Source organism: Mytilus edulis, chromosome 13 (assembly GCF_963676685.1).
Source record: "Mytilus edulis chromosome 13, xbMytEdul2.2, whole genome shotgun sequence".
Lineage (NCBI taxonomy): Eukaryota > Metazoa > Mollusca > Bivalvia > Mytilida > Mytilidae > Mytilus > Mytilus edulis.
This window is the reverse complement of record NC_092356.1, coordinates 11436807-11454996: the sequence shown is the minus strand read 5'-3', so window position 1 is coordinate 11454996 and position 18190 is coordinate 11436807. Positions and strand designations below refer to the sequence as shown.

General features: G+C 31.5%; 1 protein-coding gene across 1 annotated transcript; it reads left to right on the top strand.

Annotated features, from left to right (window-relative positions):
* The first annotated feature begins 4150 nt into the window (after positions 1-4150).
* LOC139501748 (uncharacterized) lies at positions 4151-5807 on the top strand. The gene is made up of 3 exons (XM_071290891.1): positions 4151-4406; positions 4689-4864; positions 5197-5807. Exons 1-3 carry the CDS (start codon positions 4374-4376, stop codon positions 5333-5335), a joined length of 348 nt encoding a protein of 115 aa, XP_071146992.1. The 5' UTR covers positions 4151-4373; the 3' UTR covers positions 5336-5807.
* Positions 5808-18190: the final 12383 nt, after the last annotated feature.

Below are 18190 nucleotides of genomic sequence, written 5' to 3'. Positions count from 1 at the left end.
CATTGAATAGCCCAGTCATACTCTGTTAATCGAGGTGCTCTCCATTTACTCTGCATAATTAAGAATTATTTGATTATTATTTTTTTTCATAAAACTATGAACATCAAAGGCCGTTGAGTTATACTTAAACAATCACCACCCTCACAAAAATAAAAATGCATGGCTTAAACGTTGTAAAAACCAAGCTTTTGGGAAAATTTATAAACTATGGTGAAATGTATGATCATCTTCAATTGTAATCATGGTTCATCCACGTTGTAATGTATGCAAGAAGACGGTTACGTTTCGACAAGATGCTCTTCAATGTGATACATGTGACAACTGGCAGCATCGTCTTTGTGAAACTGGTAAGTTGATTTATATGTTTTATTCTTCTGTGGAAAATAAGCACACTACCTTTCACATTCATTAACCACCGTAATTGTGCCGTTTATTTGCAAATAAACAAGGGCCCTATCCTAAGTGTTATCATATCTTTTATCTTTTTAGAATTGAAGTATAATTGTCATTTCATATAAAATTATATCCTTTTAAAAATGAAGTCAAATATATAACAGAAAAAGTATACTAATCCAATCTCCAATTTGTCAGAAATGTCAATGAATTTAATAACTTAGGCATCATTCTCCTCTCGTATTTTGTATTATCTTGTATTATGTTGTATTCCATGGATACTTTTGATATATATAAATTGATATATATATCTCAAGAATATTTTGTCCCTAACCCTGTTAGTGGGCCAATAAGAGTATATATTTAAAAAAGCTGTATTTGTAGGACCCTTATCATGCTTATTACTATTATTAATAATAACAAAGCCTTGTAAAAATGTTTTATGATTAAACTCTTACAATGTGTAAATACTAGTGATACTAGTTCTTATTTAGTATGTCTCTCATAATTCTTTCTAAATATTGGCATTAATTTTTTTTGTTTAACTTTTATACGTTTACAATGCAAATGTGCTACTTTATTATTGATGTCAATAAATGATAGTAGTATTGTAATGTAAAATACATTTTGAAATATTGTGCAAACGTGAATGCGGAAAGATTATATCAGGTGTGAATTTGTGTTGATAAGTTAATCAATGGAACGCTTTGTGTGTGAATAAGGGCCGATTTACTGGTAATCGACATGCTTCCGGTGTGAAACAATGATCAATGATCAGTTAATCACCGGCACGCGAACTGTAATAAATAATTTGTTTATTAAAGTGTCACATATTACTTTTTAATTTTTTATAGGTTAAACAAATTATCAATAATGTTTAAATATACGTGTTGTCAAGTGCCTTTGCATAGAAGTGTTAGTAAAATTGAATTATAGAATAAAATTATATATCATAATTATATAAAATTAAACCAATACATTTTATTTCTTATAGGCATTTCGAAAGAGTTGTATAATCAGCTAGTACAACAGAAATAAGAGATAGACTTCTATTGCAATGAATGCGGTTTGCCAGCAGAAGAATCCAGCATCCCTCAGCTACCAGACTTTGAAAGTACACGCTATTCTACTGTTGGTGTCCATGAGGCCAGTTTTTCTTCTATAGAACAGTCTACTGTTAGCACCTATGAGGAAAGTCATTCCCCAAACCAGTCAACTGTAGATGTCCACCTACCCGACACATCCGAGGTATATGACCAGTCAACTATCGTCCAACTTAACAACTCATCGTTCACCGTATCAGACGAAGAAGACACAACTATTCATCTAGACAACCTTGACCAGTCTTTCGACGTTACACAACGTACCTTTGCTGAACCAAAGATTGTTACAGAAGTGTAAGTATTCATAAATATCTTAACAATTAGAAGGCGTGGATTCCATTAAAACAAATCAAAGCTATAAGATATCAAAAAAGAAGATGTGGTATGATTGCCAATGAGAGTTTTAGTTTTCTTGCATAAAATACAAAATTGATTTTCTTTTTAAACGGATTGCAATTGTTACTTGTTTTCATATATCATGTATATGTTAAAGAAGATTTTGGATTGAGTTGATGCAAAATAATATGCATATTTGTTTTCAAATATTGTTTATTTCAGTTTTATTCAAGATGACACCTTACCAAATCAACTTACATATGTTATTGATCAGCCAACATACTCCGTTGTAGATGGTGCTTCTCTGCGAGGAAAGTGTAAGCTGTTTGACGTAGACGGATATACTTACACAGTAAAGGTAGGTTTTATAGTAAATATTCTGTTGTAAAATTAAGTAAAATAATAAAAATAAATAAGTACATATTATTAGCTACATAGTGTGCTAGTGACCTAATACGGTATATATGGGGTCAGTTAATTCCATATATACCGTATTACGTCACTAGCACACTATGTAACGAATTTATCTTACCGACTATCTCAACGTGTAAAATTTAGACTAGTTACCTATCAAAGTGAGCAAGTCTTCAATACAGTTAGCATTAACATGGTGCCAACAATGACAACTTGTTAGATTTAAATGTGTTTTCTGAATTTATTTCACTTTATCATCACTTTTTTCGTCTGTTGAAACCTTTAAGATTTTTTCTCAGTACTGTTTTCTTTTTCTAAAGAGACGTAACACCACTACTAACCGTGTATGAAATAATCCCCGCCTCCTTATTACCTTATATGGAATATAAAGGGACGTAACTCCACTACTAACCGTGTATGGAATAAGCCCCGCCTCCCAACTAACCTAATATTAAATATACACGGTTTCCACGAGGACGCTTTTAACCAATCATATTCCTAGAAATGTATAGGAGGTAAGATAAAGACCGTTCTATATTGTGTAGATAAGTATCTGATTTTTTATAAGCTACGAAAATATTGAGTATGTTTTAATTGTACTGATTAGTTGAAGATGATAACATGTATATATATATTTGTCCTGTGTGATCAGATATTTGTAATGCTATTTTTAATCATCATATAATTGTTGATGATATTTTTATTTTTATAAATGTATGATAATGACAATAACTAATATTTCTTTTTTATGCTGCCAAAATCGGCAATGAAGTATGAATTTTTTTTAGAGCGAAAATGTATTTTAAACTCATAATAGATGACTTGATATTATTTTATTAAACCTTCGTTGAAAAAAAACATGCATGCACATAGTTCTTATAAAGCATTCATTATTCATTTCAGAAACAAAAAGGGGATTCAACAACCTGGTGGTGTTCAGTTCGCAACAAGACAACCAGTTGTTCCGCTACTGTCTTACAGAAAGGTGACAACTTTACTGCTGGTCGTAAATCCCACTGTCATACTGCAAACCCTGGTACTGTTACAGCAGTCACGATTACAGCTCAGGTATTTCTATTCTAATTTCCTTCAATCATACACAATGCTAGTACATTATTATGAATTATGGATTATGAATGAGAAAATCGTCCTGAACAGCAATGAAATATTTGCCACTGGACGTTAAGCAACCAGCATTCAATTAAAACAGATGAGACAGCTATTCCTTAGATCAACCAAAAATATGATGTTCGCAAGACTAGTGTCAAAATGTATATATTTTTCATTAAAATAGATTATAATTAACTTTCGTTTTTTTACTTATTCCTTTATTTCTATAAATTCGTACTTGTGTATATCATTTTTACATAATTTAGTTCTTCATATTTTCAGGTGCTATTGTAGAGACAGCTATCCTCCAACATTCAGACCCATCCAAACCAGCAGATAGCAGAGTCAAGCAATCAAATCTTGTTCGTGTTGTTCAAAGAACCAAACAGAAACTACGTCCATATGAACCACATGATCTTGAATTTGAGGTAAGAATTTATACTTTATACATACCTTAATTATGTGAATGTAATGATGAAATAAGTTAAAATGTTATTGTATGTTAGCTAAATATCACATGTAATACATATATACAAATACAATCGGTTGATTAAAGATACATGTACCGAATGAAGTCTAGAATAACATAAACATAAGAAGGTTATAATCACCAATGAGACAAATCTCCACCAGTGACCAAACTATAGGTCACCGTACGGCATTCAACAATGAGTGAAACCCACACCGCAGAACAATTTTTAATTACTTAGAACAATGAAATATGGTTTAAAAATATGAATTCATAATGAAAATATATATAAAACTATTGTCTTAATTTTTTAGTTGGACGTTGACTTTATCCCACCTGGCTTTCTGCAACGTGACATCCATGTCGACTCCAAAAGATACCTGCTATTCGCAACTACTGCCCAGCTGACAGTTTAAGAGAAAGCCCAGCGTTGGTTTATAGGTTATATTTTAAAGATTATTGCCGCACCATTCTATCAACTACTATCCATCCACGCCTTCATAACAGCAAACAACTGTACAAAGAGTGTGCCTCTTCCATTTATTGTCATGTCCAGACGATGCAAGATTGATTACATACCAGTAAGTGAAATCACATTTTTGTCTTTTCCTTTATATAATTTTATTAATTTATCATTACTGGTCATATTATTATGATAATTATTATTATTATATTATTTTTTTATTATTATTATGATAATCATTATTATATTATTTTTATATTATTATTATGATAATTATTATTATATTATTTTTATATTATTATTATTATATTATTTTTATATTATTATTATTGTTATTATTATCATGATTATTATAATTGCCTTTTTTATACTTGTACTAAATAACTGTTTCAACATACAGGTCTTCCAAGCTCTGAAAGATCTTTTACCACAGAATGCAGTCCGTGGGTTCGTAGCTGACTTTGGGAGTGGTGTGTGGCAGGCCCTGAAGGAGGTGTTTCCATGCATGATTATCAACGGTTTCCTTTCCACTCCACACAGGCTGTGTTTAGACATGTCCAGTTTCTTGGTTTGCAGGTACATATTATCATATTTTTTTCATATACATATATAAATGAAATAACGTTAAACAAGCAGAGGACAACACAAGAATGTCATAACGGGCACAGAGCTACAACTATTATGCAATGATAATAACTAATGCTGCATTAAGAAATATACACATGTAAAAAAGTCCCGGTATAAGATTCGAATTAATGGACTACGATAGGTTATTAGTAAGTCAAATATAAAGAAAGACATTTTAAATGATAGTTCATACTTATCATATAGACTGATTATAACGTATAATGATAATACAAACAGGTTCATCAGTGTATGTACATATTTTATATGTCTATTTTTTCCAGCCTACCTCCGCCAGCAAGACTGCATTTTCAAGTATGTCCGCAAGCTGATGGCCTTGCCTTTCCGTCCAGCAGATCACATCAGACCAGTTTTCATGCGCCTGAAAGACCTACAGACAGACCCACTTCAGCGTCTTGTTAAGTATATAGAAGACACATGGACCAACAGTACCGTTTGGCACGTGGAATCGTGGACAGTCTTCAGCCAGCCGACACGTACCAACAACGATGTAGAGGGATGGCATCAGCGCATCAACAAGAAATCCCCAGAAGAGAAGAAGCCCTTCTACTTACTGCTTCCTAAACTGAAAGAAGAAGCTGAACTTCTGCATAATCAGCTGAAGATGGTTACAGAGTGTAAGTTGACTCGTCAGAGATCCACCTCGTAGTACCTACAAGCCAAGTATTTTCTGTTGTGGGACCAGTACAGAGACGGGGAATTAACCGCAAGTCAGCTTATCCGTATATGATGTTTGTTGAACGGTCCGTCAGCTGATTAAAAGACATTTCGTTATCTGAATGAAAAATGCTCATTGGTCAATTGTGTGATTAAACAGTATTAAACATTTATTGAACATTTATTGAACATCTATTGAACATGTACACATTTTGAGATGAACAGTTATCAAATGAAATTTGATTCAGAGAATCGAATGATTTAATGTATTGTTATTCGTATCTGTTATTGATTATAGTATCTAATAAAAAATATATGAATCTTTAAGGTTTCAAAAGGGTTAAAACTGCGTTCATTATATACATAAAGTATACGAAATAAGACATATAAAAAAAGAAGATGTGGTATGATTGCTTATGAGACTCTCCACAAGAGACCAAAATGACACTGAAACTAACTACTATAGGTAAGCGTACGGTCTTCAACAATGAGCAAAGCCCATACCGCATAGTCAGCTATAAAAGACCCCGAAATGACAATATAAAAGAATTCAAACGAGAAAACAAACTGCCATATTTATGTAAAAATGAACTAAAAACAAATATGAAACACATCAACAAACAATGTGTCCATCGCAATATTCAGTAAGAAATATCCTTTTCAAATATTCTATGGAGCGAGAACACTTTGACACTTGAGGATTTTTTTGGATATAAATCCTATCAGTAGATCAGCTAGAAATAATAAAATGTGAAGCATTATAATGTTAAAAATATTTTCTACTAACACGGAAAAAAAGACATGTCCATATCTTCAGTAAAAAATATCCTTTTCAAATATTCTATGGATTTACAAAATAATAAAATATGCGACTCAGGGTGTACTTAGATAATTCAGGGTGATAAAATATCCATATCTACGGATATGAACGTAGATAACTTATATTATTATGTAAAAAAAATATTGTGTACGACTTAGTAGAAGTACGAGTTGGAAAAGATGAAAAAGAGAAAAGATCTTTCCTAAATCTTTTCTTTGCCAACAAAAGTCTCTATGGCGTCAACTTAGGCAATATCCTTCATCATAAATTAGTTCAATCGAAAATACCTCCTTATTTCAAAGACCAGTCAGTACCAATCATTTCTTGTACTTATACCAAACCTATTGCAACTAAAATTTTCAATTACAAACAGGTTTTGCAGGATCTCGATATTGACGACTTCAAGTCTAAACCTCCTGATTGCACTTGTGCTTGTTCCCAATTCACATATAATCCTGCTGGCCACGTTATTGTCGGTGACCTCAACATTGTTAATAGCACTTCTCTACGAAATGTGTTATCGAAAGGTCCGAAATATCGTGAGCCTAAATCCATCAATTGGAAATACAACTTTAAAATTTTGATGGATTCAGTCGAGGATTATGCCAGGCTAAGCGCGAGAAGGAAGACGTATACACTCTTTCCGAATGGATGAAGGCAGTGAGGTCGTTGATACAAATCATAAATTAAGAAACTAAATGGATCTATCAATGCCCATGCAACGTCAATCTTCAAAGACCCAAATGTTGCAAAACACCTATCCTACCTCCATGACAAATTTAAATATGTTGTGGTCCACGAAAACTCTTTCTAAATTATCAACATCTATTTTATCAGCAATCAAAGACGGGCTTCAAAGTTATTGTGAAACTGCCTATTCTAGAGGTGGCGTGAATCAGATGTGGATACTTAAAAATTCAAAAGATCTTTTTGAGTACATACAATCTAACTCTCTTTCATCTTGTTACTTGTAAACATTTGACTGTTCTACTCTTTACACAAGTATTCCACATTCCAAACTAAAAGACAAATTGAAAGAGTTGGTATTGCTTTGCTTCATAAAAAAGAATGGCCAACGTAGATACAAGTATCTTGTCTTAGGGAGGGATAAATCCTACTTTGTAAAGGATCACTCTGATTCAAACAAAAAATTCTCTGAAACTGATATTATCAAGATGCTTAGTAGAAGTACGAGTTGGTAGAAGTACGAGTTGGTAAAATAGGGTACGAGTTAGTTGAGTACGAGTTGCCGAAAGTACGAGTTGACATGTATCCATTACATTATATAGCATTTCGTACGTAATGGAATATATACATTGTATACCATTTCGTACCTCACGAAGTATTTACATTATATACGATTTCGTACCTCATGGAATATTTACATTATATACGATTTCGTACCTCATGGAATATTTACATTATATACGATTTCGTACCTCGTGGTATACCAAAATTATATACCATTTCGTACCTCATGGAATATTTACATTATATACCATTTCGTACCTCATGGAATATTTACATTATAAACCATTCCGTACCTAATGGAATATTTATATTATATACCATTTCGTACCCTATGGAATATTTACATTATATACCATGTCGAACCTCATGGAAGTTTATATGTATGCCATTTCATGCCTCGTGTAAGATTTATAATACATATGCCATTTTGTACTCATGGAAAATTTATATGTTTTCGGTTTCTTGGTAAAAACTGTCTCATAGATGTGCGACAATTCGTACCTTAAGATTGATTGATACGTATACCCTTTCGTACCTCATGGAAGACTTATATGCTTTTGATTTTTTGGTAAAAACTGTGTCCTTGATGTGTGCCATTTCGTTCCTTATGGAAGATTTATACGTATACCATGGATATTTTTATATATTCCATTTCGTGCCTCATTGGAGATACATATGTTTTTGATTTCTTGGAAAAAAACTGTCTCATTGAAAAAAGTAAAATCACAAAAATTCTGAACTCAGACAAAAATCCAATCGGAAAGTCCATAATCACATGGCAAAACCAAATGACAAAACACATAAAAAACGAATGGAGAAGAACTGTCATATTCCGGACTTGGTGCAGACATTTTCAAATGTAGAAAATGGTAGATTAAACTTGGTTTTATAGTGCTTAACCTCTCCCTTTGATGACAGTTTTATCAAATTTCGTTATATTTACAATGATGCATAAATGAAATGCGCCTTTTCATACCTAATGGAAGATTTATATATATATTATTTCGTACATCATGGAAAATTTGTATGTAAGCCCTGTTGAAAATATACCTAAGCCAATGAAAAATGGAAGTGAATGAACAAGAGTGCTGATCTTAAATCATATATCATTTGATGACGTCTTTCTGTACTCAAAAATTTTAATGATCTGTATAAATATTTGTATTTGTGTTTTCATTGAGATAAACTAAAATTGAACAGTAAACATTTAATCATACTTTGGAAACAGCGAGAATAATACATATTCATTCTTTATTCATAGATAGAGATATAGCATTAAAAGATAGTTACACTTGTTTTATATTAGCGGCTCTCGTTGTTGATATCTCAAGTTTTTTTTAATTGGAAATATATTACAAAAAAATACTTGGATCTCATATTTTTGCAGCATTCCGGAATAAGAAAAACACAATCATTGGTTCTTGTGCATAAAACACGTGAGTGCCTTATCGACAAATTTATTTACAAAACAAAGTTGGTCATTTAATATAAAAAAAAATGCAGCTTTACCATATAAACAAACAGATTTGACATGACAAATATCTGGTTTTAAGTCATAAGGTCCAGGGACACAGTTATCGCACTTTGGTTTTCGTAGTCTACGAATATAGTCCCTAGTGTAAACAGTGTTTAACTTGCAAATGTTTTTCCTAAACTTTCCTAATTTATTTCTTGATATTTTATACATGAAATGTCAATTAAGGGGATGCAATTACATGTTCCAAAACTGTGGGTGCTTAATCTTTATTTTAAGTAGTGCTTTGGTCTAGTTAAAAAAGGCAAAAAATTAGTATGTTTGAAACTGTCAAAGTGAATTTTAGACACCCTTAACATATATAGAGTAATCCATATTTTGAGTTAGAGCTGGTATACTTTTCTATATATTTGATATAATGTGTCCCATTAGAAGTACACTACACTGTATAGTGATAGAGCAAATGTGATTTTTTAAAATTGTAATTATTGTCTAAAAGAAATGCACCTCAGGCATACATAAACACATCATAGATACCAGAATTAAAATTTTATATTTACGCCAGAATCGCGTGTCGTCTACAAAAGACTTGTCATTAGCGCTCGAATAAAAACATGTTAAAAATGCCATATAAAGTACGAAGTTGAACAGCATTGAGGACAAACAATTCCTAAAAGTTTGTCAAATACAGCTAAAGGAATATATTCCTTAAGTAAAAAAGCCTCTGTATTTAAATTTTCAAAGTTTTGTTAACAGTTAATTTATAATTATGTACATATCAAGAATAACTGAGGTAAAAAAAGATTTACTGATTACTGGGCTGGTGATACCATCGGGGAACTGAAACTCCACCAGCAGTGGCATCGACCCAGTGGTTGTGAATAAACTCATCATAGAAAGCAGGATTGAAATTTATATTAACTCAAAATTAAACATCCAACTTTCAATATTAAAATGGCTCTGGTTTCTTTAATACATATTCTATGGCCATGACACTTGGCCAATTATCTTATAATTTCCTGAGCTTTGTTCATGCAAGTTTAATTAAATTTGGTCAAGTCTTTATATCATATTAGGTGTATGAAATATCATGGAAGGGGATGAAATTACATATTAAAAATAGGTGCTAAATTTTTATGTTGAGAAGTGCTTTGGTCTAGTTAAAAAAGGTATATAATTAGTTTGACTGAATTTTAGACTTCCTTAACATAGAATTATCCATATTTTGAGCTAGAGCAGGTAGACTTTTCTATAATTTTGACATTATTTGTCACAATAGTATTACACTGCACTGTAAAAATCTTTTTGCGATAGATCAAATCGATTGTTTAAATTTGAATTTATTGTCTAAAATAAATGCACTACGGAATAACTGTATGCTCGAGCCCTATAAGTCTCTAACAAACATTAACGTATACTACATGTACATTTGTAATATGTATTCCAAGACATGGAAAGTGGCCCTGGTGATGAATGACAGCTTTATTGATAGAATTATTGTTTTATATTCGACTTACCTGCAAACAAAACAACACAACTATATGAGTGGAATTTGAACTCAAATCATTTTAGCTGTTCGATATGAAATCCTTAATTTATATGGTACATGTAACTCTTCATTTTTACATGACCAGCCAGAAAAATACAACACTTGTGATACATATTTAAATCTGATCAAATTTGCATGCAAAGCAATATTCACGTTTCAAATAACCATGCACAGATATACAGTTTGGCACATTTAATGAGATTTGACTTTCGCTTGTAAAACAAGTACAAATTAATAAACAACTTGTTTTCTGTTATTGCATTTTAACTGTGTGATAATTTAATATCATATCACTGAGCTAAAAAAAACTCCAACTATACACAAAATAACTGTATTCTGATTTTCTTCATTATACGGTTCATATCGCTGGAAACTTTTATGAAAGGTACAAATGCGGTGAAGGTAGCAGAAATATGTAACAAAATGTAATTTTATATCTTTTTTTTTGTGTAAAGTTTGTTTTATATTGAACTAGCTGTGGTTTAACAATTCCAGTCAAAGTATTCTGTATAATATTACTTTACGACAATTTTTGAGTTTTTGATTATTGCCATTTGATAAGGGACTTTCCGTTTTGAATTTTACTCGGGGTTCGAAATTTTTATTCTTTGACTTTTTTCAAAGATTACTAAAACATGAATTAGGTAAAAAAAAAAATAGATTGTAATACTTGCCACCGGCCATTATTCAACTTTCTAGAAATTAGCAATAGTGCAGTAATAATATAATAAACCTCAAATTCATGTTGATCAAGGAACAACAATATGATTTTGTAAGGAAATGATTAATGGTGGTATAAAATCAACCGTTATGTCCAAGAACTCCATTTAGCATACATATAAATAAATATTACATAAATGATCACGTCTTTGTTATTTAAGATAGCAGAAAAAAGCTTTTGATTGTGCCTTGTTGAAAATGTAATCTAATGCAAATGTATCAACACTTAACCTGTATGTATCAATTTTTAGGTATATTTTTGTCATTAATTTTATATTTCCGTACATAATAAGTACTAACTCGTGATTTCGATAGTTTTTATGTCACGTGGTTTTCTTTGTAACAGTTAAAAGAATGTCAAAGGTTAAGTATATCCTACAATTGTTGTGACATTATAAAAGTACATTTTATAGAAATACAATTATTTCCGCACCAGTTCATTTCCTGTTATCAATCTCATGTTGTTTTTATTCGGCACGATATGAAGCTTAAGATCTTGCAATTAAAGTTGATGTCTATAATAATGAGACAAACCAATATCGTTTAATAATAACAAGTTAGGAATATGGCAGTTGTTATCAAATATTTCGCTTCTATGTATGTTGGCGTTTGTTTTTGTTGCACTCCAGTGGTCCTGTTATTGCCTTGATTTCATCTTATGGTTTATGTGTTTCCCTCGGTTTCAATTTGTAACCCGAATATTGTTTTCTCTCAACTAATTTGTGACTTTTGAACACCGATATACAACTGTGGCTTTTTTTATTGAACTTTTGTCATTTGGTTTTCTAGAAATATTTAAATATTGACAATTTTATCACATATTTGTTCTAGAAAGATCCAGTTATGTATATGATGTTAGATTGCACAGCTTTCAATTCAAAAGGATGAAAACATAAATGATGTAAAGTGATGTAAAAATTGAGTACAGTACTTCTTTGTACTAGAACAATATTTTCTGTGTTTTAAAGTGAAGTTGTGTCGTGCTATATGTGAACGAAATTCAAATTCGTGTTTAAAAGTAGACACAGCTTCAGAAGTTGGTTTATATTTAAATTTAAATTTCGCCAAACGCTCCTACCGTCCAGGTGTTCTGTCCTTTATCATTTTAAAAACATATTTTATTGATGTATGCAAAATCAACTCATAAAGGATCGAGGTATAACACCCCAACCAGAGCCTCGTACAAACTATTGTTTTACTTCCGATGATTATTTTCCAATACAAGAACTATTACATTTGAAAAAAAGAACATATAACACACATTTTACTATTTGTGCGTTTGAAAGTTTTAGTTTAATTCATGGTTAAGCTTTCGTCAGTAATTCTTAATCTTGTAAATTGCTGTGTCAATTTTTATGCTATTGAGTCGAATGATATATAAATATATTGTTTTCTGTTTCCTGGAGGAAAATTGGATACACGTTAGTAGGTATAATAAATAATTGTATTTGAAAAATAGTTTACGTAGACTATACACATGATATAAAAAAAATTACATTGGAGTTAATGGTGTACTATCAAAAATAATTTGACATAACAATGTCCATTATTTTATCAGACTAGGCATGGTAATGTTGGTTGGTAGTTCGACAGGGGACAAAATGCAACAACAACGTAAAAAAAAAGTTCAGTTTCATCATTTTGATGATGTTCTAATATTTGCAAACAAGCTTTAGATATACATGTATTTAACGAGATCAGTTATTATAAAGAGCAAGATTAGAAAACATTAACTTGATAAAAAAAATTGTATTACTCATATCACTTGCAATATCTAAGCTAATGTATGTCATTCCCTCTACTTATGTTATAAATTCTGATGCAACTAAATACAACGTGATATTAACAGGTTTTTTTATTGAATGGTGGTACTCCAAAGTGTAAATTGGACGTTATTCAAAAGTCTCCTAGAGATTGAGGGGACCCAAAATTTAGAGTAACAACTGACATCCTTTCGTATTATGTGGGTAAAAAGATATCTGTCAGATCATGAATTCAGATGAAAACATGATTTCAAGTATTTTCCCTCTTTTTGATTTATAAGATTTATTGATGAGCAGATGTGAATTTGAGGTTTAAATTTAAACGAACCTACTTTTTTTTTTATAAAGAAGTGTTATCTGCTTGGAAACGTTTCAATGAGATATAAATCCGTTAGATGCAGTCTATGTAAGAAAAAAATTCATTTGGTCCAACCCCTTTAAGAAAGTTGACAATACAAGCCTTTTATACAGATCTTGATACATGAAAGGTACACAATTCATGATTGGTATTGTGGATGACATGCCGAATTTGTGTCTCATGATGCTATTAATAAAGATATAACATAATGTTACTTTAGTAGACATTCTATCATTCAAACTTTCTAAACTATGTGACTGGAATAAAATTTATGTATGTTTTCTTTATGCTTGTGTACGTTTCAAACTCCACAATATTTTTTTTTTAAATATCTTATACAGTACATTCACATCATATAATTTATTTATATGTCTTAGACGCATAATGACAATTATAATATCTCTTGCATCAATATATGTATGCACTGTAGTTCGAACACCGAAAAGATCTATATAACATTTTAAAAAGGTTTACAAACTGCCTCATTGATAAAAGTTCAAGTTGTAAGCCCCAGTGCTAAAAAATATTTCATAGATAAAATTATTTTTAATCAGCATCACTAGATATTACTTAGGATTCAGAACTTAAAAAACCCAGGTATTCTAACATGTCTAAGTGGTTCCGGACGACCACAAGAAATACAAATGAATGCAATACACATGTTAACTAGGAGCAAAATTTCTTTTCAACATTTGAAATTTGTGCAGGCAGGCAAATTTGTTTTATCAGTGATACATGTAGAACATTTCTTCTTTGTTAGACAGCTCCGACACCAATAAATATGTTCACTGCAGATCAGATCTTTCTGATCACAGTTTCGTCCCAGACTGCAAAGACCGGACATTCAAATATGTCTGTCTTTGAACAGCTCTGGTGATTTGAAAGCTCCTGTTCCACCTTTTTGACATATCGTCGAATATATAACTACTGATGAAATCAGATTTTAATTTCATACAGAGCATACTGAGATATGACAACTACTGGTTGTAACGGTTGAGGAATTGTAATAACAGTGGACATTGACGCGCTAAATTAAAGCAATTACAATGCTGTTAACAATGAATACCTACATGTACAATTCTGTTCAGTAAATAATGCAGTTGATCCTGAGTTACAAAATGATTTAATTAAGGTTCCATCTTGAGTTTTCATAATTCTTGATTGGTGAAATCACCTTTTATTTTTTTCAATAAAAAGCATCCAATATGATTCACTAATTCGTTGATGAAGTGAAAAAAGTTTGTCATTGAACCATCTGTAGATATCTAAACAACTGATTTTAAATGACGGTCAGCGTTTTGAAAATAGAAAAAAATGTTAGCATTTGTTTACTATGCTTCTGGCCAAAAGTTTCATAGTAGAGTACAATGTACAAGAAAACGATATTGATTAAAGCAAAATTTGAACCAAAAATAAAAATCATCGTGAGATATCAAATTATATAATTTTATTTATGTTTTCTATACAATCTTTAGATACCATATAGACTTTAGGTTCTTAAAATAAAAAGAGAAAATGTTGGAACTCTCACTCTCAGTTGATGCCGACAGAACTTCATTAAGTACAACATATTACAATCCATTCTGAGTCATGAAATTTACAGATTGATTGTTCCTCTATATTTTCATTGTTAGAAAGTATAAATATGATCAGTGTTCATTAATAATATTGGTGCAGACAACCAGTTTTGCTCTATACCAATCATAATATTACAAAACTACTAAAAACTACAAGTGACAGTTTAGAGTTTTGAATACAACAGATATATGTTTGAACTCAAAACTAAAAGCGACAACATTTGGCAGTCACTGTGTACCAATATTGCTGTCATTTATATAAAACAATTCATCTTGAGTTACAATTTGTTATCATTTACGTTACTGGATTATAAAATTGAGAATGGAAATGGGGAATGTTTCAAAGAGACAACAACTCGATCATAGAAAAGAAAAGAGCAGAAGATATGAATGTATCTACAATACAAACTATATTTAGATAGATGCATTACTGCACAGTTAAATGAAGATTCGATATTTTAAATAAAAAGAAGAAATGTAGTTAAACCTGACCATAAAGTTTTCAAACTTTAATCAATTATTGCATCACTTTATCATTATTTTATTCATATAGTCGACACTATTGCAAAATTATGGAACGATTATTTGATTTTCTGGTGTTAATGAGAACAGAGGATATTGAACATGTTGAAAATGAATATCTTGGCACGGTTAAAGCAAAACATAAATAAATTCTGCCACACAAAATGCCAATTTTTTCCTTTTCTGGCAGCAACAGTTCTAAGGAAAAGTCTGCTTTTTAAGCTCACTTGATGTTGGTCCTACATGTAACAATCCTTGAACATGTAGCAGAGTTCCAAATGGTGAAGTTGAAACCATCCCTTCGTAAATGTTATGGACGCCATCCCGAGTTTGTTGACCGTTATGGAATAACCGTTTCACAAATGATATCGGATATGTTTCTTACATCGTAACTACAATCCCCATCCCTTTCATGAATGTGACCTACCGAATTAGACTATTTACAAGATTTTTTATAAGATAAGCAACACGACTGTTGCCACATGTGAAGCAGGATCTGCTAACCCTTCCGGAGCACCTGATATCACCCCTAGTTTTTGGTGTGGTTCGTGTTGCTTATTCTTTAGTTTTCTCTGTTGTGTCGTGTGTTCTATTGTTTGTCTGTTTGTCTTCTTTCATTTTTAGCCAGGCGTTGTCAGTTTATTTTTCATTTATGAGTTTGACTGTCCATCTGGTATCTTTCGTCCCTCTTGTATCTTCCATGAGTAAAAATGGTTGGTTATCATGTTAGCTTGTTGTATAGGTATTGACTATACCGATCTGTTTATAAAGAAAAAAAATTCTGGTAAACACAAAATGTTTTAGAAAGCACATTAAACGAATATCATCAAATAAATCAGGCAACATCAGTTAGTTTGTTATGTACCGATCGAGATGTAATAGGATATGGGTTAAGCAAGTTGAGCTCATTTGGTGTTGGCAGTGCTAAAACTAGCTTTTAGATATTCCTTGTCTGAAACATACATCAGCTTTGCCGGTATTGACAAGCGAAATGAATTCAAGCTTGGTTCCATACGAAGTCCTTCCGCAATAGCCTTTGCAATGGTCATTATATAGTTAGATAGATAAGGCGTAAATACAGTAAAATACAAATGCAAATTAGGGCAAGAAATCGGCAGTTTGTATTTTACAAGTCCAATATCTTAAACAAATAGGATGATGTATGCATAACCGCGTGGCAATCTGAGCTATTCATAGGAGATAAAGATTTCTACACTTACATTATTTTCTGAACTTAATCACAGCAATTACACTAACATAGTATCCGTATTTTCGATCCTGTACCAAAATACTGGCTATTAATTAATCAATTACTTCAAATTAGTTGCTCTCATTGCTGATATCGCATGTCTTGTTATCTGGAAGTATATTAGGGAAAAGATACTTGAAAAAGATTCTTTTGAAACATTTCTCAATAAGGAGAAACATACATTGGTTCACTTGTATGAAACATTACCATGCTGTGAATGTATAGTAAGGAAGAAGATTAATGGAGAGAGACTAGTCTCAAGAAAACAGTTCCTCATATTATATAAATCTATTGGCCGGAACAAAATTTATAACCACAACAAGTATGCTTGCAGAAAATTGACACACATTTGCATCTGTAATTACTCTGCGAATGAAAATGTAGATGTCAAAGTTGTTGACATCACACTTGCAAACTATATCATTAAAAAGTGTGGAAAACGAGAACAAGGGGTAGACAATTGGATTGAACAAATTAAAGACGTTCGAAACAAAATATTCCATCTATCTGATATACAAAAGATAACAGATCACAAATTTATCAGAACATGGACAAAATTAGAAGGATCCATATTGGGAATAGCAAATCTAATGGGCAGTGCATACGTAGATGAAATCGGGAAAAAGATTTTACAAACAAAGGAACATATATTTATTTCTTCATATATGTTAAATATGAGACACTTTGCTGTGACTACTGGAGAAATAAATGCGATGAATTCGAGGAAAGATTAACCATGTTTTGTACTCGTTGAATAAAATAAATGAATTTCAAATCTCAGTTGTTAGTCAGTTAAAGTCAAAATTTTCCAATTTGAACTTTTAATAAACTTTAGATAAACTCATCATAAAAAACATAATTGAACTTTTCTTTTTACGCCAGACGTGCGTTTCGTCTCCAAAATACTCATCAGTGACTCTCGAATAGAAAAGGTTTAAATGCGAAATAAAGTACGAAGTTGGAGGGCATTGAGGACCAACATTTCATAAAGGCTTTGCCAAATACAGCAAAGGTAATCACAACATTCAACTTGAAATCGATTGAGACGTTATCCATATACAAACATTTTATTATCTACGCGCTTTTTCCCAATATTTTTTTCTTGTATCTCAAAACGTTAAATTGTCACTGGTTGATATAAAACAAAACCACTGAAATTGATATCAATTGATTTATATTTACGTTTGAATATGATATTCAAAAAATTATTTCTTTTTTGTAATGTTTTATTTCGTCTTGGTTATTGTATGAAGAGAGCTCAGATACAGGTTATCGAAAAGAAAACAAAGGCTCTACACTTGAAAGATCCTAAAGTGG